The sequence below is a fragment of the Pogoniulus pusillus genome, chromosome Z (assembly GCF_015220805.1).
Source record: "Pogoniulus pusillus isolate bPogPus1 chromosome Z, bPogPus1.pri, whole genome shotgun sequence".
In the NCBI taxonomy this organism is placed as follows: domain Eukaryota; kingdom Metazoa; phylum Chordata; class Aves; order Piciformes; family Lybiidae; genus Pogoniulus; species Pogoniulus pusillus.
The window spans coordinates 28,697,628-28,721,870 of NC_087309.1; the positions used below are offsets into that span (position 1 = coordinate 28,697,628).

Genomic DNA, 24,243 nt, shown 5'->3' on the forward strand with positions numbered 1-24,243 from the left:
AGCCCCATCTAATTAAAAGTTTTCATCAGAGAAATTCCTAATATGAAATCAGGTTGATAGTAATTAATAAGGCAAATATGATATTTGTGCATTGTATGTATGTCAAGATTATTTAAATTACATTATGTGTTCTTACTTGACCTGTCCTGAAAAATGCTTTAAATATGTTGGAGATATTCATGGAAAATGCTTTAAACATGGTGCAGATTTCCATTAATTAGAGACTTCTCTGACTCCCCTGTATTGGAAAACCCAGCTGTCTGCATAGTATCTCACCAAAAAAAAAAAGTAGGATTCAGGGTGTTGCCTGGGGCTCTAAGCAGTGGTCTCGGTTCCCCATTTTATTTCAGACCGTGAAGGAAGTGTGATAGAAGGGAAAGTCAGGGCAATCTTCTAGGGAGATAAGACTACCTCCTTTTGCAGCATTTGGAATTAATCTGAATTGGTTACCATCTCATAGGGTAATTGAAGGTATTAAAAAGGTCTTCCCACATAATCTAGGAACAGCATCTCTCTGGAATTCCGATGTTACTTGCTCTCCATCTAGCTGTATGGTTAATTATTTTATTTGGTGAGAGATCTCTTGCTGAGAATTTACTCACACAAGCAAGCAGTCAAGGTGATTCTCATTATTACCAAGCAATGTGATTGGTTCCATTTAATCAAAATATATGTCAAAACTATACACTGCAAAGCGACACTTTATCACTTTATCCCTGTAATCAGGAGGGATTAGCTTCCAAAGATGCCTTAAATCTAGATTGTCCTGTCACTGATATTTTTTTCCATTTTCTGCTTAAAAAAAAAACAGCATCAGATCTCCATATAGCGTTTATTCCCATGTTCCCTTTAAATAAAAAGGTGTTTGCAACCTCTAACCTGAATCTCCTTGGCATCGATGTAAGCAAATTGGCCGACTCCCACTGGAAGAGGCAGTTCAAATCTACCCCTTAAGAGGCAGTCACTATATACTTGGTCAAGACAATCCATGTGTTTCCAAACTCCCATCCACTTCTGGCCTTGCAGATCTTAAGCCAACCTGCAAATGTCACAAGCCCAAATGCAGAGTGGTAGAATGGGTCTCTCAGGAGTTTGGAGGGCAGGAGTGCTTTAAGATTCCTGCTGCCACATGAGGCTCACACAGGCTGCAGCCTTCCCCTTGCTAAGGTCTAAAGAGCAATAAAGAGGAAGAGTAAGTAGGGAGCTGCAGCAATCACTCTGACAGCAGATCATAGAATCATAGAATGGTTTAGGTTGGAAGGGACCTCAAAGCTCATCCAGCTCAGAGTCCCCACCACAGGCAGGGACACCTCCCACTAGAACAGGTCACTCAGGGCCTCATCCAACCTAGCCTTGAACACCTCCAGGGAGAGAGCATCCATAACCTCCCTGGACAACCCGTTTCAGTGTTTCACCACCCTCACTCTAAATAAGTTCTTCCTAACATCTAGTTTAAATCTTGCCTCTGCCATTCTAAACCCATTAGTCCTCCTCCTGTCATTACAAAACTTGCCACCCCAGCCTTCCTGTAGGCCCCCTTCAGATACTGGAAGGCCACTACAAGGTCTCTTCAAAGTCTTCTCCAGGCTGGAGAACCCCAACTCTCATAGCCTGTCCTCATAGCAGAGCTGCTCCAGTCCTCTGAGCATCTTTGTGTCTCTCCTCTGGACTCACTCCAACAGTTCAGTTCGATGTCCTTCTTGTGTTGGGGGCTCCAGAACTGTACACAGTACTCCAGGTGGGGTCTGACGAGAGCAGAGTAAAGGAGAAGAATCCCTTCCCTTGCCCTGCTGGCCACCCTTCTCTTGCTGTGTCAGCTTCCTCTTCCCTACTGTGTTCCCATGCCCCAGCCTGCATGCATTTGCTCTTACTAGCATTACAGTGTGAGTGCAGTTAATCTGGTCGTGCACAAGGCAAGAGCTCGTGGGGTAAACACCAGTAAGTAAGCAGGAATGGTTCTGAATGAATCACAGAATGCATCAAGCTGGAAGGGACCCTCAAAAGGTCATCCTGTTAAAATCCCCTGCAGTAAGCAAGGACAACTTTAACTAGATTGGGTTGCTCAGGGCCCCATCAAGTTTGACCTGGCATGTCTCCAGAGATGAGGCCTCCACCACATCTCTGGGCAACTTGTTCCAGTATTTCACTACTCTTACTGTGAAGAACTTCCCCTTTGTCCAAGCTAAATCTAACCTGCTCTAGTTCAAAACCATTGCCCCTCATCCTATTGCTACAGGCCCTTCTAAAACAGTCCCTCCCTAGCCTTTCTGTAGGTTCTCTTCAGATATTGAAATGCCATGACAAGGTCTCCCATGAGCCTTCTCCAGGCTGAAGAGCCCCAGATCTCTCAGTCTGTCTTCGTAAGTGAGCTGATGTCATCCACATAGCGGGTAGACACAGGCATCCAGTGAGATGTCTTCACTATTTGAAAATTAAAGTCAAAGTCTGAAAGGAGTATTTGGCAAGTAAAATGTATCTTCAGGGTACTCTTTGGTTCTGTGATGACATAGCATGCATGGGAATGTCTGCTCTATAAAACATTAAGAGGCAGATAGGGATTCATCACCTCAGACTATGGTCCAGATGAATCCATCTACCAAGGTAGTCCACCATGCCCAACTTCAGTAAATACTTACCCTGCCACTCAAGGCTGAGAGAGGCTCAGGTGAAGAGCAGATTAAATTCTTTGCAGAAAATGGCAGTTGCGAGACTCTTGATGGTAATTCCTATGAGTTTTTTCCCGAGGACAGAACATGCTGACCTCACTCAATGTTTTCTTTCTGCATTACATAGGGGATATGTGTTGTCCATAACTTCAAAGGCACTCATGGAGCTCCTTCTAAACCGAAGCCTGAAGACCCACGAGGGATGCCGCTAATGGCTTTTCCAAGAGTGGATAGTCCTCTGGAAACACTGAGTGCACAGGTACTGTAAATCTTCTCACCCAGGCCATCACCAAGCACATCTTCTGTTATGGCAAAGTAAAAATTAGTTGTACATATAACTATAGAGGGAGCTGGGTTTATTCCCAATGTGAAACTGAATGCACAGAGTGAATTCTCATCAGGACAGAGTTTCTTTTAAGGCATTTATCCCTTAAACTACTAAGGGCTTCTGCTCCTGTGCAAATCCAAAGCGAAAGCAGTGGCATTTCACATGCCTCTACATATTGTTTGACAAACTTTTGCTTAGAAAAACAGAAAACTGAGAGAAAATACAATACTATTCTGTCTAATTACTTTTTGGAATGCTTTTGGGATGTCTTAAGGATTTACTCCAACATTCGTAATCCTGAGGATAAACTATGCTATCCAGAAGAATATTATAGAGATTAGTTTCTTATCCATATTACTGTTCAGTATCCTCTCTAAAAAGAAATCATGTCCTGCTTTCCATCTCAAAGTTACTGTAAGAGAAGTTAGTATCAATCTTTCAAGTTTGCAAACAAAGTAAGTGAGTAGAAGAATCATTGGTGGTGGTGTTTCTTTGTAACTGCTCATTTCATAGTGCTTGTGTTGGCATAACCAAATCACACCCAGTCCTTTCAGAACAGACAAGCAAATGCCACCTGCCAAGAATCTTTGTGACCATGGAAGATCTGTAGTTTGCCAATTATCTGAAATCCCCTTGTGTAATATATTTGTTCTTTAAACTGTACTTTGTTCCTGTGTACAAGGGATGCCCCAAGATCAGTAGTGGCTCCTATGAAAGCCTTTGATGAATAAAATGAAAGTTGTTTAATTTTTTAATTGAAAAGACACTGTTTCTAATGCCTGGAAATATTTTGCTGAATTGAAAAGTCAGATTTGCTGGAAGTCTTTAAAATAAATCTGCAGAATGGTGTGTATTTAACTGTTCTCTTGGCAGACTTGTAGAGCAGGTCGACTTGCACTGCTACTTATGTAGTCACAGTGCATCACGTAGGACAAAAGGGTTGAACATACAAAAACAGTCTGTGAGAAAAGTTTTGTCTAGTCAGTTATTAATAGCTTTCAGACTGTGAAGTGCAGGCAGGGACTAAGTCTTAACTCTTGATATCCACTGTAATCAAGGTGGTGTCAGTCGCTAAACGATCATGCATCTACCATGCAGGCATAGATTGGGAAAAGAGTGGTCCTACTCTGAAGCTGCTATAAACAAGTCCTTGGGGTTGTTTGCTATTTGCTGTTTTGTCAGGTATAGGAGGTGCATTGTCCTCTGTGCAGGTTTCTGCATCTGTTCTTACTCTTGTTTTGCCTTACACCCACACAAACACTGCAGATGACAACTTGTTACTGCCACTGAAGTCCTGAACATTGTCTTCTATGGTTAAATCTTTCCACCTAGAGGACTTTGGTGTTGCCATGCTTCAGCTGTTGCACGTTTTAGCACAATGATCCTATCTCTCTATGGATTTAGGTTCTGTGTGCTCCCTGGTATCACGCTGTGCAGGATCTACATACACACATCAAATGAAGTCAAGCCATGGTCCTTCAGGCTCTTTAGGACTGAGGACAGACCCCTTATATTAGTTATGTGAGTATATGAAGTGCTTGAGCCTGTACTGGCATGTCCCTCTAGACAGGATCCAGTCCAGTATGGAAGTCTCTGCTGAAGAAGCCACACCTTGGTTTTAATGAGCTTTCATAGCCTAGAAGCAGGTATTGAGTTCACCATTTCCCACCATGAGTTCAGGGTAGATGGCAGTCACATTTGCAGCAATCTCTTCAATTGAAAGTCCTACATTAGGTGGGCAACAGATGTTATTAGTGAAGGTTTTTCTCATTCATTTCACACACTAGAATATGTAAATACCAAAATTGTGCAAATGTTCATGTGTTTGCCTTTTTCTCTTTGCAGAATCACTCTGCCTCTATGACTGAAGTAACCTGAGATGGAAGATTGGCAACCGAAGTTGTTTTTTATTACCCTCCAGTACAATAACTCCAAGACACACAGTTAATAAATGTCTAACTGTGATGACCAGTATTATGTTATGTCTAGTTAGAGGCTAATGTTTTGTACTTTTTTTGTATGAGGAAGTGATGTAGCTTGCCCTGATTTTTTGTCAGCTTTAATATTATTATGCCAGAATTTAAATGCAAAATGGAAAAAGAACAAAAAAAAACCCTTTTTCTTGTTTAAAGTGTGCACTGAGGAACTACATCTATGGAATTGTTGTTGTTGTTATGTGATATTTGTATGCCTTTTTTTTTTTCCATTTTTTGAATTTATATATCTTGAGGGGGGGAAATAAAAATCACTTTTACCTTTCTTACCATAAGAAGTGCTTCTACCACTGGGTCAGACTGATCTGAGTAAGCTCAGCACAGACTTGAAGTAATTGCATATATTTAATTCAGACTAAATGGTGATCAGAAATCTAACTTGAATGATATTATCAACAATAAACATCTGTTCTTGATTCAGTGAAACACTTAAGTATTCCTTAAGCATCTTACTGAATCAAAACCTGATTATTCTGGTGTGGGTGACTGTGCTAGTTATTGAAAAGTAACTAAGAGAAGGTACTCAGTCTGCAATATAGACAGACTGGACATGAAAACTTATAGTAGTAGCTGATAGCATGTGAGCTGACTATATCATCTCCCTAGATCTGTTCCTCCCCAAGGCCCAGCTAAAGCTCCCAGTGAAACCTGGCTTCAGGAATTGACTATGGGGATATACAGCCACCACTGTGGAGCTGAGGCTGCCCTTTAAGTGTTTCATAACTTCATCATAGATTTGTGGGGTAACTAGTAACATTGGTGCAAAGGAAAAGTGACACCACTTCTCCAGTGGAATGGCATTACTTGCCATTTAGATTGGCATAACTGAAAAGCCAATTTTGTCCCAGGTGTAGTTTTCTCTGTGGGGCTTTGGCAAGTCAAAAGAAACCCCTAAAAACTTAGACGGTCTGTGGTAGCAGTCTGTATTTTTGCAAATTCTGCCATACAGAATTTATATCAAAACTGCTGTTGTACAGTTTAAGGAATAAAGGGACAATTACATGCAGGTAGTGGGTGAGTACAAAAAAATAGACCATTTGCAATGGCTAGGACTGGGCCAAAGGCTTCATTATGTGACTTTTTCACCGTTTCTAGGGTTTTTCTGCATCTCATTCTTCTAGCATGGTGATAACTGCTGTCTCTCCTTTAAAGAATGGAGCCTCTGTCTGTACTTTTACTGGAATGTTTACCTCACACTTCCATGTTGGTTCTTCTTGGCTTATTTTGTATATTTTTTTTCCAAAACAGATACAAAAAAAAAAAAATCAAAAAAACAAAACGTGTAGCCTGATGTCTGTCATTTGTCTGTGACACAGGAAGACTTGGAGTGTCTGTGTCTGACCTTGCAGTGTTCAAGGTTGGTATTTTCCTCCGACTCTGCTGATGTCTGCTATAGTTTTAGGAATAGTGACATCTAACTGAGGCCATGCAGGCTTTCTGCAACCTTGAGGAACCACTGATGATGTTCTGGGTCCCTCATTACAACTTTGGTCCACAAAGGGAAGATTTCTGCTGAATAAACTTGGCTGCAGAACCAGCCTTTGTTCTGATGTGTCAGAATAATAGTAACACATTAGGAAAGCTTACAAGCAATAGATACTTTATCCCATACACCCATTCTGCAGCACATCAGTCCACTCATACTGCAGTGGGTTAGCAGGGGGTTGAATTATAAGACAAAATCTTTACATCCTGTAGACTGGTTTTGCAGTTGAGGTTGCACTGGTCCCAGGTGTGCTGTCACCACAGCATCAACTGTGCATTCTTGTTCAATAGCTTCCACAGAATAGGCATGGATGTTGTCCTCCTCTGTGTATCTTCTAGTAAGATAATGTGGGCAATCTTCCTGAAAGTGGAAGATACGTTTTTTCTCCTGCATCCTTCAGTGTGAAGATGGATTTGAATCTCAATTTAATTTTCCAGTCCCTGAAGGGCTGTTTTATCAGTTATCCAATTACTGTGCAGCATGGTGAGAGGCACTTCTCTCTCCTTTGAAATGATATGAACTCTGTTCTCTCTCACATGGTATGCAAGGATGCCTACAACCAGGAGAGGTTTGGAGGTAACTGTAGATCCACAGGGGTGTGCATACTCGTTTACATATGCTGAAGTCCTAGGTCATTGGTTAGATGAAGCTAGACAAACCACACATAGTCACTGCATTTTCTTTTGGCTAGGTCTATGTGTTTGCAACCATTTCAGGTTTATAGTACCTGAATTTTCCTTCCCTTCAGGAGCAGTGTGTGCCTACCTCCTGCAATCTGCAACCCAGTGAAAAATTAGTTGTTAGCCTTTCAGATTTCTGGTTTTAGTTACTGTTCTGAGGCATATCATTCTCTCTGTGCTGTTTACAGTGAGCTTAGGCAACTACCAGTGGCATCTGTAGTTACAAAGTGTTACATCCAGCCATGTAAAATAAACATGGCAGTGGCTAGCTTTTCAGCATGAAGTTGGATCATTTCTTGAGACCCATGTATGGCCCTTGGGCTGTGTTCAGTGTCGTACACTTCAGGTATTAACATGGCCCACATGTGACTGGAAGCAGCTGGGTGGCTGTTGCCTGGCTGTCCACCAGGTAACTACCATCTGACAGGGAAGCAGGTACTCCTCAAGAGCTATTGCTCTTGCTCCACCATGGTGTGTGACTTATGCCCCTTAGCTCAGTGCAAAGGCTCTGGGAACATGACTCCTGAGATCATGAAAACCACCTGTCCCTATTCTATCTTAACTGACTGTCTGTATGCAGGGAAAATTGGCATATCTCACTGAAAACGGATGCCAGAATTACAAAGAAATGTTCTTCCTCCCTCAAACCCACAATGGGCACAATGGTGATGCCTCCACTGGCTGGTTCACATGGTGGTGTAGGACTGCTGCCACAGCTGTTGTACACAGCCAGGAGCCTCTTCATAGCTCACCACAACTTCCTCTCATTCCTGAAGACATCAGTCCACCCAGTCTGGCATTGTCTGTTAAGAAACACCCTCCTAACCTGGATTCTTTACACCATCTTCTGTCTTCGCTGATGGTTCTGCATAAAACAAATTATGATCAGATCTCCTGCAAATGCATAGACAAGGCTTTCACTTAATAATTGTAATTGCATTCAAGAAAAATTAGGCACTTTTGAAAGCCCAAGGAGAAACGTGCTTTTTCCCATATATAACAAACAGGGACAAGAAAACCTGAAGACAACTAAATGAACCTTTATTAGGGATATTCACATTCTCAGCTGCTACTGCAGTGAAAGGGCTCTGCTTCTGCTCTGCAGTCCTGCCTCAGGAACATAATCAGAGCAATGCAATGCTCTGTGGTGCAACTCACTGCTCCCAGACGATCTTCAGGTTTGGGGGTAACTCTGCTGCACACAGTTCATCAAATTTGGACATATCCTTTACAGGAGTGCTGTAGAATTTTAATACATCCTCAGCAGTGCGCATCAGATGGAGTTGTGAATTGGGGACAATATGATCAAGTTCTTCTGCTAGCTGAGCCAAAAGGAGAAACTTTAACCTGTTTTCTTTGAGGGGTGTCTGCTGCCAATTATCAGGAAGTGAGGGTCCAAAAATTGCCTTGACACGAGACTCAAGATAGTTCTGTATATCCTCCGGAGGAACATAGCTTCTGCTGCGTGGTGGGGGACAGATCAAGCTGGGTTCACTTTTCTCTTCATGAATTATTTTGTCTGATTGTACTTCTTTTTCCTTCTTCCTGTTGACATCAGACAGAAGTATTTTCAGTCTCTTGGCCACTGACTCAGATCACATTTCTATTCATAGTGTATTAATACTGGACTCAGCCTGGCCTGCAGACAGTTCACCTATCCCATGGACACTGCAGTTTCATTACATGTGCAATAATGAAGGCACATAGGCTAGACATTTTTTTCCCAAATACTGCTCACTACACAAGATGCCAATCTATTACGTTAAGTGTAAACAGAATTTTAAGGAGACTGATGATTAGTTTTCACAGTTATAGCATAATTTTCTTAATTTACCCTGAAAGAAAATAAAGGTGGGAGGGTGTAGCAGATACTAAAAAAAAAAAAAAATGCCCATAGATTAAAATAAGAAGTGATCCTTAAATACAAAAGGAATGCCTAACTCTACCTACTTGACTTGCTCATATGCCAGATCTAGCCAACAACAAAAGCACCGTTTCACCTAAAATGTAACACAGAAACTACGATTTGGCATTCCTGTTGTAGTACTGTCCTGAACCATGTCTTTTTCCAGTTCTTGCACGTTCCCTTACCAAAACAGGTGACGGCAAAAAAAAACCCTAACTCTCCCTCGGCAGAGGTGCCTGCTGGCACTGCATCATCGGCATTCGCTGCACGCCGCACGGCCTGCGACCCAGCGCAGTCCCGCCTACGAAAACCGAGCACCGAGGGCGGCAGCTTGGAATGATCAGCCAGCCTTAGGGCCGCGACACAGCACCGTTTCCAGCGGGAGCCACAGCCACCGCGCCAGCCTGCGCAGCAGCGCCGTCTGGTCGCAGGCCCAGCACGGGGAAGCAGCTGGGAGAGGACTCGAAAACCGCCATCACCTGACCACCTTTGGTAGACACTCCCCAGAACATCCCCACGTTCTCCTGCCGTTACCTCAGGCCGCCCCAGAACGTCCTGCACACTGGAGCGCTGAGACCCAGCCGCCGGCCCAACACTCGCAGCGATAGCACGGCCGCCATCGTGGGGGACACCAAGCCTCTTCCCGGCAGGCAGCGCGGCAATGGCGTACTTCCCGTACGCCCCGCACCTCCTCATGGGAACTGTAGTCCCCCCATGCTTGAGGTGTGGCTGTGTGCCGAGCGGTGACGGCGAGCCGAGCTGTGACAATGTGCCGAGCTGTGATAGTGTGCCGAGCGGTGACGGCGAGCCGAGCTGTGACAGTGTGCCGAGCGGTGACGGCGAGCCGAGCGGTGACAGTGTGCCGAGCGGTGACGGCGAGCCGAGCGGTGACAGTGTGCCGAGCGGTGACAGTGTGCCGAGCGGTGACAGTGTGCCGACCTGTGACGGCGAGCCGAGCGGTGACAGTGTGCCGAGCGGTGACAGTGTGCCGAGCGGTGATAGTGTGCCGAGCGGTGATAGTGTGCCGAGCGGTGACGGCGAGCCGAGCTGTGACAGTGTGCCGAGCTGTGACAGTGTGCCGAGCGGTGATAGTGTGCCGAGCGGTGACGGCGAGCCGAGCTGTGACAGTGTGCCGAGCTGTGACAGTGTGCCGAGCTGTGACAGTGTGCCGAGCGGTGACGGCGAGCCGAGCTGTGACAGTGTGCCGAGCGGTGACAGCCGCCTGCAGCCGCTGGCAGCAGCCCTCTCTCCGCTAGCGGGGCAGAGCGGCCAGCAATCACCTGCCTCACGTACGCTGGGTACGGGGAGGGTACGGCAGAGGCCGAATCAGCAGGCGTAGAGAGGAGGTTTGGCAACAGAGTTTGTGAGACCAAAACAACATAAGGTAGAGACATATGTCGTCACCCGCTGCGACTTTGGCAATCGTTAAAGTGCCAGTCAGAGACTTGGCAGCTGCCTCCCGATGTGCCCCCCCACCCCGCGTCTTTGCAGCGCGATGGGTGCCGGTGGTGTCAGCCTGCCCTCTCTCACAGGGAGTTTGTTCTGTAGGACGCGGCTCTCACCCGGCACACAATTACATGTGACTATCACTATTCCTATCTTTTATAGGGATGCTCCTGTTTAAAAGTGAGAACACTTCAGGGCTGCTTTGATGCGCAGTAGTACGCTTCACAGCCCTGTGTGCTTGCTCTGCTCACAACCTCTGCCAAAGAGGACCCTGCAGAGTCTGGGCACAGGCGCCCACTGCATCAGACACGCAGAGGAACAGGAATTATCTAGGAAAACTACAGCTCTGGTTTTATAAAGCACAAGAGGGCTTATTTTGCTGGTTTGTGGGAACTTTTTTTTTCTGTTCTCAGTTTTAGAAGACGTGATTACATATGTCAGTAGGATACCTCTCATCAGAAGCAGAGGTATATTTGTAACTCAGATGCATCATCTACAGGATCACAACTGCAGCAGAAAACAGTTGTGGTTCCCGAGTCTGGTATCAGTCTTTGGAATGTTATTTATGCTTTGTGCAATGAGTTATGCAATGTGAAGGAGTTTAGCTGTTTATTGCCAGTGTGAAAAACTGGTTGCCAACAGAAATAACATGAGGAGGTTGCAGGGCGGTGACTTTCCCTACTTTCTGTCTCCTTGTTGGCAGCAGCGGTGGGTGTCTGTGGCTGGGAGCAGCAGCCTGCAGAGGGGAGTGACTCCACTTACACAGGCTTGGTCTCCAGGTGACCTGGATGGGGAGAGGAGTGTCTTCTCTCATACATCACCTCTGCCGGTTGGTGGGCTGCACGAAGTTGTCATTAGTTGATTGGTGTAGCATGTTGCCAGGCAGGTATTTTTGTGTAACCTCAGGCCTGCTATTTCTGCCACTTCGGCCCTTTTCCCATGACAACCGACTAGTTGTGCTTTAGCTAATAAAGCTTACATCTCCAGTAAGTACATAGCAACATGCCAAAGGTCAAACTGTGGGCCTTCAGAATCAGCCCAATTATTCAAACTATGCTTTAGTCAAATAAGGTAGGCCAAGATGCATCCCTGTATGTCTTATGTTAACATACGCCACCATGAAAGTGCTTTGGAAGAGCAGTCTTTGCACTAACTCGACCTGTGCAACCCTAGCTCAGTGTTCAGCAGTCTCATCACACCGAACGTGATTCTCCCAAGACATGAGAAGCTTCTGAAGGCAGTCCTGAATCCACTGTACTGCTTGCCATACACATCTCTCGAGTTTTGTCAGTGACTGTCAGACTTCACAAAGCAGGATTAACCCCTCCAGCTATATCACCATTGGATCATTTCCTCAGGGTTTCCCAAGATCACCATCAGAAATGGTTTGTGAATTAGTCTTTGCATAGGCTACGGAAAACCACAGATGTGTGAAAGAGACTTTATAGAGAATAAAAAGTGTGAGATAGAGATTAGTTTTCAATTAGTGTTTTATTTCTGTGACTGAAGACACAGTCAGGTTTTGTAATTCAAGATTTTAGCTGCAAAATGAGGCAAAGGGCAAGAGTATGTATTTGAATTGCTAGAGAACTACTTAGTCTGCCTACTATTCAGGGGGATAAATTTAAATCAGAGGGAGAGTGGGTTTGGAATTAATGCTATCTGCAGTTTGTTGTATGAGAAGAATTCCCCTTTCTTGGAATGTGCAAATGAAACAAGAATATCCCCTTAGTAAATTGTGAAAGCAAAGGGTGGAGAGGAAGCTAATCCATTTTATCTCCAGTTTTGTTTAGGGTAAGGGAAATTAGATATTGGGGTTTTTTTGGAACATCTTCCACCTTCTGAAGTGAGACAGGATGAAACAAGGTTCCTGTGCTTTCAATAGGTGTAGCTGGCAGTGAAAAGTGACTGTGTAGCAGCTGTGTCAGTCTTCCCAGATGTGATATACTGTCCTCTGCAAGCCAAGCTGTTAATCTGAAAAAGGAACAAAAAAGGAGGCAAAGCTGGTTAACTTGGAGTAAGAAAGGCAGATGTAGAAATACAGCAGGAGTAACCAAGCAAGGTAAAATAACACAACATCCCTGGCAAACATGAAGTGCTGAGAGTGGGGATAAGCAAAGCTTTAAGGTGACATGTCTTCCTTCCTAGTGAGGAGCTCCTCTCTATGTGGAGGGGAAGCCTCATACCTGGGCCCGCTTGCGGAAGGCCTCCTGTGCAGCCTTCTTGTTCTCACTTTTGCCCACCCATGCTGCTAGGGCAGAGGCTTGCAGGGCTCTCCCGTAGGAAAAGGTCAGTTTCCAAGGCTTAGGCAGAGGGGACTGATTCATGGCATTCAGGTTGACAGAAGCCTCCTCTTCACTCTGACCTCCAGACAGGAAACAGATTCCTGCAAGAAAGAGGTTTTGAGGCTTAGAAACAGAGTGCTCCAGTCACTGCAATCCCTGACCTTTACATACCAGAGAAGCCACAGTGCCAAATGGAGCAAAGCCAGCAAGAGAGGCAGTGTGAATGGATATATAGGAATGAATCAGGAATCACCAGGAACAGCAGCAGGCACCGTGCGCAGAAGAGTAGTAACAGTTGCTACGGCTACATCCTGAGGGGTGTACTTCTTGGGGCAGGAATGCCCAGCCATCACCATGTTGGGTTTCAGCAGTGTTCCTTCCAGGTACACATGATGATCATTCAAGGCCTTGTAGACAGCAGCCAGAACCTGAAAAAGAGGGTTGAATATAGACTTCTGCTCAAATCTTTACCTCAACCTGCTGTAGAGAGACAGCTTATGCTTTGGGAGTGTGAGGAGATAATCAAACTTTGCTTTCTCAGGAAACTTCTCGCAGAGGTTGCAGCCCTGGAGATGCCACTGCTTTTGCAATGACCGGGATTCTACTCTTCATATTTACTGCATTTGGCTCTGTGAGCAGATACTTAAGGAGAGGTACTGGTTTCACTCCCACTGCATTGTTTTGAGCTTGTGAATGCTAATATTCACAGTTTGAGTGGAAATCCAAACACATAGTTTCTGTTCTTGAATTCTCTATTATCTCAATGCTTGACTGTGGCCAACTCATTGTTGTGATGCACTTAGGAAGTACTCTTTTTTGTAAAGTAAATATTCTTTGACATCTGTGAGTACAAACTGCATCAGGTTAGCTACTGCTTTATGAAGGGGAGTAGAAGTGCAGGGATATTTACCTTTTCAGTGACATACTGACAGCGCTGGAGATCGTGGTCTCCATCAGGCAAGACTTCTGGCTCCACAATGGGCACCAAGCCATGCTAAGAAAAGACAAACAGGGAATTATTTAGGGGCTCTTGCTGGCTACTGACTTCGGTGGCATTCCTTCTTGCTGCCCTGACCTTCTTCCTCATCTTTCCCAAAACCCTTGTAGAGATCCACCTTTCAAGTTATCATATAACACTGAGAAGCAGCAACACCACCTCAGAAAATGTTGCTGGAGGGTAGATACCTGCTGGCAGATGCTGGCATAGCGTGCCAGGGCTCTGGCATTCTCTTCGATGGCTAGTTGAGAAGGTGTTGTGCTGGTGATCTTCAGCACTGCACGCCACTTGCCAAAGTCAACACCATCTTTCTTGTACTGGGCACAGCGTTCAGCCAGTCCATCCAGCCCTGCAGATGACAAAAACAAATCCTCACTGAATGCAGTTCTTCCTGACAGTTCTGAAAAGTACCAAGTTGGTAAGTCACCCCATAGCTTTTGCTGCACCAGTCGTAATTTAGGCTTCTTAGATCTCTTCTTACCTTGGATGGTGGTTTCTCCATTTGTTCCTGCTAGAGGTGCTGTGCCTTTATCCAGCTGTGGAGATCAGAACAGGAAAGGTTACAGAGAGATTTGAGACCTCACAGGATCACAGGGTGTCAGGGATGGGAAGGAACCCAAAATGATCATCGAGTCCAACCCCACTGCCAGAGCAGGACCATACAATCTATCTCAGGTCACAGAGGAACACATCCAGATGGGCCTTGAAAGTTTCCAGAGAGGGAGACTCCACAGCCTCTCTGGGGAGCCTGTTCCAGTGCTCTTGGACCCTTACAGTAAAGAAATTACCCCTTGTGTTGAGGTGGAACCTCCTGTGCTGCAGCTTATATCCACTGCTCCTTGTCCTATCTCAGGGAGCAAGTGAGAAGAGCCTGTCCCACTCCTCCTAACACCCAGCCCTGAGATATTTATAGATATTTATTAAATCCCCTCTCAGTCTTCTCTTCTCCAGACTAAAAAGCCCCATGTCCCTCAGCCTCTCCTCATAAGGCAGTGCTCCAGTCCCCTTATCATCCTTGTAACCCTCTTCTGGATCCTCTCACAGTATCACAGTATCATCAGGGTTGGAAGAGACCTCACAGATCATCAAGTCCAACCCTTTACCACAGAGCTCAAGGCTAGACCATGGCACCAAGTGCCATGTCCAACCTTGCCTTGAAGTGCCCCAGGGACGCCGACTCCACCACCTCCCCGGGCAGCCCATTCCAGTGTCCAAGCAGATCCCTGTCCCTCTTACCTTGTTACCCATAGCTAGCCTGCCTTTGAGGCTAAGTATGGAGGGGCAAAAGAGTGAACTTTTGCAGCAAAGGGAAAGAAAGGTGAGTGAATTGGATATGTGGAAGGGACAATGTGTAGACACCTGCAAGGAATGGCTCAAGTTCTGTCAGGTGTGGAAAAGACTGGATTTACGTTACTGAATGGAGAGATGTAATTGCAATGAATGGTGAATAGATGGGAGTTGGTGTATGAAAAGTTCCTTCATGAATGCAAATGTGCCTCTGGTTAGTTTCACAAAACCAACACAGAGGGTGACAGCAGAGATTCTCCAGTGATTTGAAAGCCAAACACAGAGAAAGAGGTGTTTGGCAGGAGAGAGTTCAGGCTCCTATATAATTTTCACTGGAAAGAGGATTTGGATCATGCTGCCAGCCAGCCAACCTACAGATCCTCACCTTTATTCCCACCACAATGCCTTTTTCTTTGATGAGAGTTGTGAATGGCTTTCCAGTGCTGTCCTTCTGATAGAGAGTCTCATGGAAGAGGATCACTCCCCCAATGCTCTGGTTGATGGATGCATCTGAAGTGAAGAGGATCTCTCGAAAAGCCCGGCGATTCTCCTCTGTGTTCTCCACATTGATTCTCTGCAGCCTGTTCCCCATGGTACCTAATGAGGTGAACAAAAGTCAGAGAGGTGTTAGGCTTGGCTGATCTGCTGGTCCCAGTGCATAGTAATGAAGTGGGGCTTAAGTTCAGAACTTTCCTTCTCAACCTGCAACTTGTCAGCTTCTATTACTGTAGGTACATCACTGTCTGGCTGAGGTTTTCCTGCTCATTCAACAGTTTTTAAGTCTTCTTCACTGATTTCAAAGATGAAACGAAAGTCTTAGGTACTACTAATTCATTCATATCCAGAACTCACCCACAGATTCATCTGCAGCTAAGATCCCCTTTCCTGAAGCCACAATCCGCTGGGCAATGTCTGAAAGAGCTTTCTTCTGCTCTGAGGTCAGCGCTGGGAATTGGTGGGTCATGTTGGCTTACCTATGGAAGACAGCTACTGTTACAAGGTGGGGGAAGCTTTATACACAAACTGCAACAGAGACACCGCTTGGATATTCCTGTTGGAGTGCTCTTATTGCTTGTCTTGTCGACGTTACCATAGGCATGTTCCCAGAAATCTATTCAAGTTTTTCTTTTCTTGGTGTGTCTGGCAAAATCAGATGACAGGAATGCAAAAGACACATCGTAATACATCCTTCCAGAACCAAAGTGGGAAAGGCTCTGCATTTAACATGGATTTGATCAGAAACTAAAGGAAGGTCAGTCTTATAAAAATGTGCACTAATCTAAGCTAACGAGCGTACCACTGCCAGACTCTGCAAACTTCTTTGCTAAGAGCTTGAGACATTTTTGGTCTCAAGGAGAAGAATCGCTTACCTTTACACTTTTCTTGACAATGCCCCATTCCTTGGCCAGTGTTGACAGTATTTACTGCTTTCTCTAGTTGACTTCCTATCCCCACTATCCTGCCTCACTTTTAAGTCCTCTTTTCCCCATGGCTGCCTTCAGAGCTGTAGTGCACTGCTTAGTTTATATATAAGACCTGGGGTTATAGAAGGATTCACTACCCATTTCAGATATACTGCATCTGAAACCCAAGTTGTGTGATAAAGAATGCTTGATCTTGTTAAAGTTTTGATTATGTGTTATTCGATTACAGTTACTCAGATCACCTGAATAGTCCAGGTTACTTCCCTGTGTGTGCAAGTCTGTGAGTCTGAAACATAAAGACTTTCTTCCTTCTGTTTATCATGTGCTACAGCTAAAGCAACGTGCAATGTTATTTTATCTGGGTGGTAAATCCATTAAATGAGTCATTTAAAAAAGGGGGGGAAAAGAGAATATTTGTCTTGCCCTTCCTGCTGAAGGGTGTAGTGGGGAGAAAAGATCAAGGGTCTGGCTGCTACTCATGATAGGGTAGGTGCCAATATCAACAGAATTCTGTGTATCATGCCAAACAGTGCCAAGATTTCTGGCAACAATACTACCACAGTACTGCGACAGCTCTAAATCTGCATCTCTGATGTATAGTTTAAGTTACTTGGGTGTTATTGTGCAAGATTCAAATGGTGTTGTCTGCAAGTACAGACTAGTGCAATGCAGTGCCCAGATCCCTGCTTTACCTTTTTCTAAGTTGTGTGTGAGTAGAATTCCCTCCTGTGCAACTTAACACTGGTGAGTCATTCTAGGTTTAGAGGGAATTTGAAGGAGTGCATGATGAAGACTGTGTGAAATGAGGGAGGGTTCCTTCCTTTTCCAAGTACTGAAATGTTTTGCTGTGGTCCCACAAAAGCAAAGTTTGCCAAACTCCTCTCTGTATTCCAGGCTGTGGCCAGAATCCTTCTGTTGTCATCACCACAACTCTATCACTCCTGGCTGTACTTTAAGAGTTATGATCCATGCTGTGTAGCTAATGGAGTTCTTCTATAGCCCTCACTATTCCTCACCTGCTTTCTGTGTCTGATAGGTCTCTTAGAAATAGGAAACAGGCTTGTTGTTATGACTCCAGTAATAACAGTTTGTGTTGTAAGCACTTCAATCAAAAGCATAGCTCTGTTAAATAAATTGCTATGCCAAATCATGAGGAGTCACTACAGTAATCCACAACCTCTGTGGAAAACACTGGAAAATTGTCATCTGCTAAGAACATGATCTTCTCCAAGGTCAAAGCTAATAAATTGTTACATCAGTAATGGGATTTTAGAGCTGCAGTTTGGAGGTATGCTACAGCATGAGTAGGTGTATCCATATAATCTTTAATCCAGATAGCAGAACTATGTAATCATCAGTCACACTGGTTATATTATTACGAGTATACTTTCTCTCCAGCAATGCAATATCCAGTGAGGCTAATGTCTGTTCTAGCTTACTTGTTTCCAGTGTTTGCATAATGGTAACAAAGAAACAGTTATCACTCAAAACCAGCTTGCAAAGCAGTTTTCAGTGGATAATGCTCATCCTAGTGAGTACTTTGACAGAGTGAGTCATTACAGTGTAGTTCCACAATGATGAATTGGAAGACAGCAAATTACTTCATTTATATGCAGGTAATCCATTGAGTGTGGAAGTGCAGGTAGAGATTTGCCAAAATGTACAGCATTTCTAACTGAAATGGTGAAGAAATTAGTGCAAAAGAGCAGCTGTAAAGCTCTTGATAGCCCTAAGGTCCAGAATGTTCAAATACCCCTGATTTCAGATTTTATTTTTCTGTCATTCTTTCATGAGGAGTATAATCTCTGCGGATCTTCCCTGCTGGATGTCTCTGCTATAAGGTACTGCTCTGAGCATCTAAAGAGGAGTGGAGAAGGCTCACACTTCAGCGACACTGCCTGTAAAGAGTAAGCTCCCAGCACATTCATAGAAATATTAATGCCCTCCATTAAAGAGCTGGATACGTCACCTTACAGGTCCTGAGGAAAAACGGTTGTGCCCATGTAGCCAAAGCTAGGCAGCTCATTGCCTTCTTCCACAGGCAAAGACTATTTGCCTCATTCTTCTGCTTTTCCAGGAAGGAAAAAGCTCAAAGGAACTATGATCTCAGTGTCTAGGAGTTGTCCCACCACTATTTTTTTTCAAGAAATTTTATTTTTATTTCCCATTTTAGGCTGTGTCACATGCTCAAATAATATCACATTGATTTGACGTTCTGTGGATGCAATATATTCTCTTTGTGGTAACTGCTTACATAACATCTGTTAAAAGTGGAAGAAAAAAACCCAACAAAATAAGACTGCACAGAATGCGCAGAGCTCAGCGTTATGGCTATCTTGAATGTTTGTCAGGCGTCAGCAGCTCCGTAAGTAAACAAAGTTATTTTTTCCAGTCCCGAACCTGTGACCAGCAGAAGGTGGGGGTAGAGAGAAACATGACAGTATGGTTGTAAAAGTAAATATTGCACTGGTGAATTCTCAAGTTTTTTTCAGCTACTGCAATGGAGGACTGCATAGGAAATATATTCATGGATATCAGCAGAAGCACTGCATCCTGTTAATATTAATAGTGATAACCAAAGGGCAGAGGCAAGACAAATAGCAGAAGGAACAAACTGCTACATTCCACTCCAGGTCATCCTAGAAACATTAATACTTCATTAATACCTATTCTTTCCAATCACCTCAAGTGACTGGCTTCTTCCAGTCTTACAGAAAATCTCACCCGAGTCCTGGCTTGCAGATGGGAAAAGACTGGACTGGATAAGTTTTTCTCTTTGGTCTCCTCATTGCCTTGTGTTATGAAATTGCCTCCAAACCCATGCGTGTAGCTTTTCCTGTTCAATGACTAGGAAACACAGCCCTTCAGCACCATCTCTGACAGCTAGCAATGCAAACCACATGTGCATGCCATTTCACTGTGCACACAAGAGATTCTGCTTCCAGAGAGTAAGGTCTGAAGAAGAAAAATTTGCTTATATAAATAGGTAAATGGGGAGAACGAAAATTATTTTTAAAATTTAGCCTGTTGCTTTTGGGCACAGTATTGAGCTGACTGGATTTATTCCTCACACAAACATGTAATGACTTCTGCACCTTGTATTTTCATTACAGTGGATAAGTCTAGTTACTAGCCTCACTTCTCTGTGGAGCTCCACTAAAAAAAAAAAAAAAGAAAAAAAAACCCACCCCAAACAAAACCCAAACAAATGAAATAAAAAACCAAACAGTTAGTTCTAAGTAAGTCTGGTTACTTGGGCGTTGGACAAACTGGTAAGGTGTGAATGGCTGGACAAGGACAAGCCTGGCCACATCCTGCTGACAGAGCACATTCTCATGTCGCCTGCAGACTACACCAAGCTGGCAGGACTAGCTGATATGCTTGATTGCTGGGCAGTCATCCAGAGCATCTTGGACAGGGGGCAGGAAGAGAGCAATAGGAGCACCATGAAATTCAACTGAGACAAATGCCAGTTGTTGCCTGGGAGGCTGTGTCCTGGCAGTGATCCCACCAGGGCTAGTGGACAGGGGAACAGCTCTTTGGAGAAGGCCCAGGGCCCTGTCAGGCAGCAAGCTGAACAAGGGCTGGCAACAAGGGCCAGCAGCGTCCCATGTGAGCAGTATTCCAGCCCAGAGAGCCAAGAGAGGACAAGAATAGTCCTCCTCTGCTCAGCACTCTTTAGATCGCACCTGGGCATTGCATCCAGTGTTGGGCCCCTGCAGTACAGGAAAGACATTGACAAACTGGAGTGAGTTCAGTAAATGTCACCAAGAAGATCAGGGACTGAAGCACTCTCTCTGCAAAGAGAAGGCTGCAGAGATAGGTCTGGTTCAGCCTCCAGCAGAGATAATTTCAGGGGCACCTCTTAGCAACCTTCAATACCTACAGAGTGGTGATCAAAGAGGCAAAGACAGGCTCTTCACAGCAGCTTGTCACAGGAGAGTGAGAAGTAGCAAGCATAAGATGAAACAACAGAGATTTGGACTAGATATGAAGAAGTTTTTTTTACTGTTGGGACAGCCAAGCACTAGAGCAGGTTGATAGAGAGGCTGCTTTTTTCCTATTTTTAGGGTCTGTGAAGACCCATTTGAATAAAGCCACGAGCAGCCTGGGCTGACCTTGTGTCTATCCCTGCTTTGAGCAGGAGATTGGACTACAGACCTCCTCGTGTCCCTTTCATCCTGAATTATCCTGTGATTTTGCATAAGTATTTGCTTTAGAGAGATGAATCTGCTCTGAGGGAGAAGAGAATGTTTGTTCCTTCGTCTTTGCTGTGGGAATGAAGGTTTTAAAAAAGGTTTTAAACTGCATCATTTCTGGGTTCAAAAAAGAGCCAGGATGTGAGGCAGAAAAAGATACTCAGACTTCTGTCACCTATTAAAAAGCAGCAGATGTTTTTGATTCACAGTAATTTCACTAATTTGCTTAGGTTCTTTGGGCCATATACAATAGTAAATTGCCTGGTTGTTTTTAGCTCTTTCTTGTGAGGGTGGGAAGGCTTTATTCCATCTTCATGTTCTATACAGTGATCTGGCTTCAATACCCTGTCTCAAATGGATGGGTGTATGTGACACCTGCAGTTCCTTGTCCTGGTTCACACATTAGCCTTAGAGTTATATTGAGCCTTGAGCAAATACACACCCATTTCTGCTCTCTAACGGAGATTAAAGGGCTCTGTACTCAGGGTTCTGGCCTCTGCAGTCATTGCAGAGCACTCCTGGAGCACTCCTGATGTGTAGAAGTGGCTGAGGTGAAAGAAATTGGTTTGTTGGAAGTAATCATGGTCATTAAAGAGAAGCTGCTTCTCTCTCAGGGCTGGGATTTTCTGAGAGAAAGAAAAAAAAATGCTGCCAGACTTGCACAAGAATTCAAGTCTTGTAATGGCAGCAGGGGAGGCGAAGGTTTCAGGTAGGCTAAATACAGTCAAGAAAGTGATGAGGGACCACTGACTCAGTGAAAGTTTGAGTTTCACAGCAGTTTCCCGAAACTGGCTATTCATGACTTGAAGGACTACAGCCTAATGCAAGAACAGTTGTTAGTTTCCTGTGCTGCAGACTAGCTTACATACCCCTGATGAGGAATATTACTGCACCAGTACTTCAGAAGAAGCTGCACAACAAACACACATAATTACACTTCAGTCAGTACTGGTGTTTGTCAGGACCAGTCACTCTACAGTCTTTTTCTCTCCTCCTTACAAAACAGAAATTTATGTACTCCACAAGCATAAACAAACACACACAAAGCAGTAGAAAGCAATGCAAGTATGGTATTACTGTAGTCCCCTTAAACTCCAGGAGTTCTCAGTGACTAAGCTAAGTAAGAAAGCCTGTATTGGTAGCAAATGGCTCACACTGGAAGATCACTGCAGAATGTCTGACTGCTTAATTCTTGCAAGCTGTTCCTGGAACAAAACAAAAACAATCCCCCAAGCCCACTTTAGATATACATACCTCCTCTACAATTCAGAAATGAAATTACCATACTTACTTGTTTGTAGACAGTACCTCTGCTGCTACTAGCTTCTGGCAAGGTGGTTGCAGGTGAAGAGACCAGGTCCTTCTGGTCACTACCTTTTATACAATTCTTGACAGTTTAGTAGGTCCTGGGTTGGGGTTTTTTTTTTTTTCACTTCTTCATGTTCCCTCCTCCCTAGCCTGGTTGGGGAGATGTCACTGCCTGAGATCAGTCATTGGCTGTCAGACCACAACCACACACACCCACTGGGGCATGGTCTCATTTCTGGTGTTCCTCCCTTTTCCCCTCCCCTGTATATATAAGGCCCATTCACAGTGCAGTGTAACTGAGACATTTCCCAGTTCTTTGAAGTTATTCTTTCTAAAACAGACTGAAAAGAGATCCAAGGTGGAAATTCTTTACAGGGATCTTGAGCATAGCTTTTCATTTAAGGTTAGATGTTCTGGAAGCTTATCTTTAGGAAACTGCACAGTGCAGGAAGGAAGGAAGAGTAGGAAACAAAATGCAGACGTCGTACAACAGATCCTTTAGGCGACACGAGTTACTGTCATTTCAGTGGCTTCCCAAGTGTTAGCAGTGATTTTCCTCAGTTAAAAATTTATCATGGAAGTATTTTCCTTTTCAGACTAATATATAGAAAGGCAAAATGTGCTGCAACAGTATCAAGATTAATGAAACTGCAGGTTCTGATTTTCCTTAATGCAGTATATGTGTGATAGTGGTGGTTATCAGGGGAAATAGGCCCACACTGAGGTGTACAAGTGCAAGCTCAATTTTCCACCAAAATCTCAGTGAAACATCTACTCCCTTCCACAATGACATGCAAACTTTTCAGTTGCTTAGCTAGTTTTTTTCTGTGAGAAATGCTAACGCTTATAACCTGTATGTCACCATTCCAGTTTACTTCACCAAACCCATGTACACAGACTTGATTTTTTTTTGTTTGTTTTGGTTTGGTTTTGCTCCCCTGAATACTGCAGGTCAGTAGTCCTTGAGTGAAGTACAGTGCAGGGACTGCTTGGCCAACGTGCCCTCAGAAACAACATGCTCTGTGACCTTGGACATTGCCCTGTCTTTACCACAAAGACACAGTGTTTGCCTGAAGAGTGACGTAGTTTCTGCCATTTGTTTGGCTCCTGTAGTGACACCTTTAGCCTTTACATGTCACAGTGAGACATATGATTTCTCCTGTCACTGAGCAATACTGTCTTCATTAGGGCACTGCCTCCCTGAGCCTGTCTCTTCTAAAGCTGCATGCCTAAGTCAGTGCCTGTAGGAAGCCTCAGCAACTTACACACTGCCAGTGGCAGCACTCCATGACGGTCAGCAGAGAAATGTCTGAAGAGCCAAAAGTACAGTTCTGCTGTAGGCATAGTGTTTGTGTTGTTCTGTTTTCTTTAATATTCTCCTTCCTGATCCATATCACAGTATCACAGTATCACAGTATCACCAAGGTTGGAAGAGACCTCACAGATCATCAAGTCCAACCCTTTACCACAGTGCCCAATATCTTTTTGTTGAAGAACGTTGTGGCATATAACATGGACGTAAAGTCTTCCCAGCTTTATAGTGTTAGCTTCATATTCTGTTTCTCCCATCCTAGCAGGAAGATGAACCCCATAGTGCGTTAAAGTTTCTTCACCACACACAGAGATGTCTGCTATGGTTTAAAGACATTTTAAAAGAAACACATTATCTAGGACCCTCTTGATACCAAGAAGGTGTAATACCAATGGTCTTCTTGAGGGCCACAGAGAAAATCAGAATCTGAGTCCCAATTTTCTTGGTTTAGATAGGAGCTGTCACAGGTAGGAAAGTACCTGGAAGTGTTTTTTTCCAGTGTCATCTGTGATAAGGTGCAACGGGATATTAGAGAAAAGCTGGAGGAAACCTACTTGAAAAGAATAGTGTCTGACATTTAGAAACTTCAGATAATCTCCTGCAGCCCACCTTGTGTTCTTAACTGTTTCTGAAGTATATATGTGTGTCTGTCTATCTATCTATCTATCTATACATATGTATGTATGTATGTATATGTGTATGTATGTATGTGTTTCCAGGTGGGCAGTAATTTCTATGTGCCTTTATAGTCATTCTGAACCAATGTTGAGAACTTCAAGCACTAGGATTACAGATCCTAGCAGAGATTCTGAAGACTGAGAGAAAAAAGTGAACGGACATGGCAATTAACTTTTTAATTTAACTTACAAATGGGAGCCTTTTCAGGCAAGAATATGGAATGAACAATTATGGCAGGTAATGTCCC

At 44.1% G+C, this 24,243-nt stretch overlaps 3 protein-coding genes across 3 annotated transcripts in view; 1 reads left to right on the forward strand and 2 right to left on the reverse strand.

Annotated features, from left to right (window-relative positions):
- The window catches only part of PLPPR1 (phospholipid phosphatase related 1), a 161,348-nt gene extending 155,081 nt beyond the window's left edge, over window positions 1-6,267 (forward strand). Inside the window, exons 8-9 of the mRNA XM_064176718.1 lie at window positions 2,794-2,925; window positions 4,840-6,267. Coding sequence (XP_064032788.1) covers window positions 2,794-2,925; window positions 4,840-4,872 — 165 coding nt within the window. The 3' untranslated portion in view covers window positions 4,873-6,267. The remainder of the gene's footprint in view (window positions 1-2,793; window positions 2,926-4,839) is intronic.
- Window positions 6,268-8,178: 1,911 nt separating this feature from the next.
- On the reverse strand, window positions 8,179-9,711 carry MRPL50 (mitochondrial ribosomal protein L50). Its single transcript, XM_064176719.1, has 2 exons — window positions 9,595-9,711; window positions 8,179-8,699 (listed from the first exon to the last, which is right to left on the reverse strand). The coding sequence occupies exons 1-2, from the start codon at window positions 9,678-9,680 to the stop codon at window positions 8,309-8,311; spliced, it is 477 nt and encodes a 158-aa protein (XP_064032789.1). The 5' UTR covers window positions 9,681-9,711; the 3' UTR covers window positions 8,179-8,308.
- A 2,267-nt stretch (window positions 9,712-11,978) lies between these two features.
- ALDOB (aldolase, fructose-bisphosphate B) lies at window positions 11,979-22,071 on the reverse strand. The gene is made up of 9 exons (XM_064176472.1): window positions 21,990-22,071; window positions 15,928-16,049; window positions 15,461-15,672; window positions 14,270-14,324; window positions 13,977-14,137; window positions 13,702-13,785; window positions 13,045-13,219; window positions 12,693-12,892; window positions 11,979-12,480 (listed from the first exon to the last, which is right to left on the reverse strand). Exons 2-9 carry the CDS (start codon window positions 16,037-16,039, stop codon window positions 12,385-12,387), a joined length of 1,095 nt encoding a protein of 364 aa, XP_064032542.1. The 5' UTR covers window positions 16,040-16,049; window positions 21,990-22,071; the 3' UTR covers window positions 11,979-12,384.
- Window positions 22,072-24,243: the final 2,172 nt, after the last annotated feature.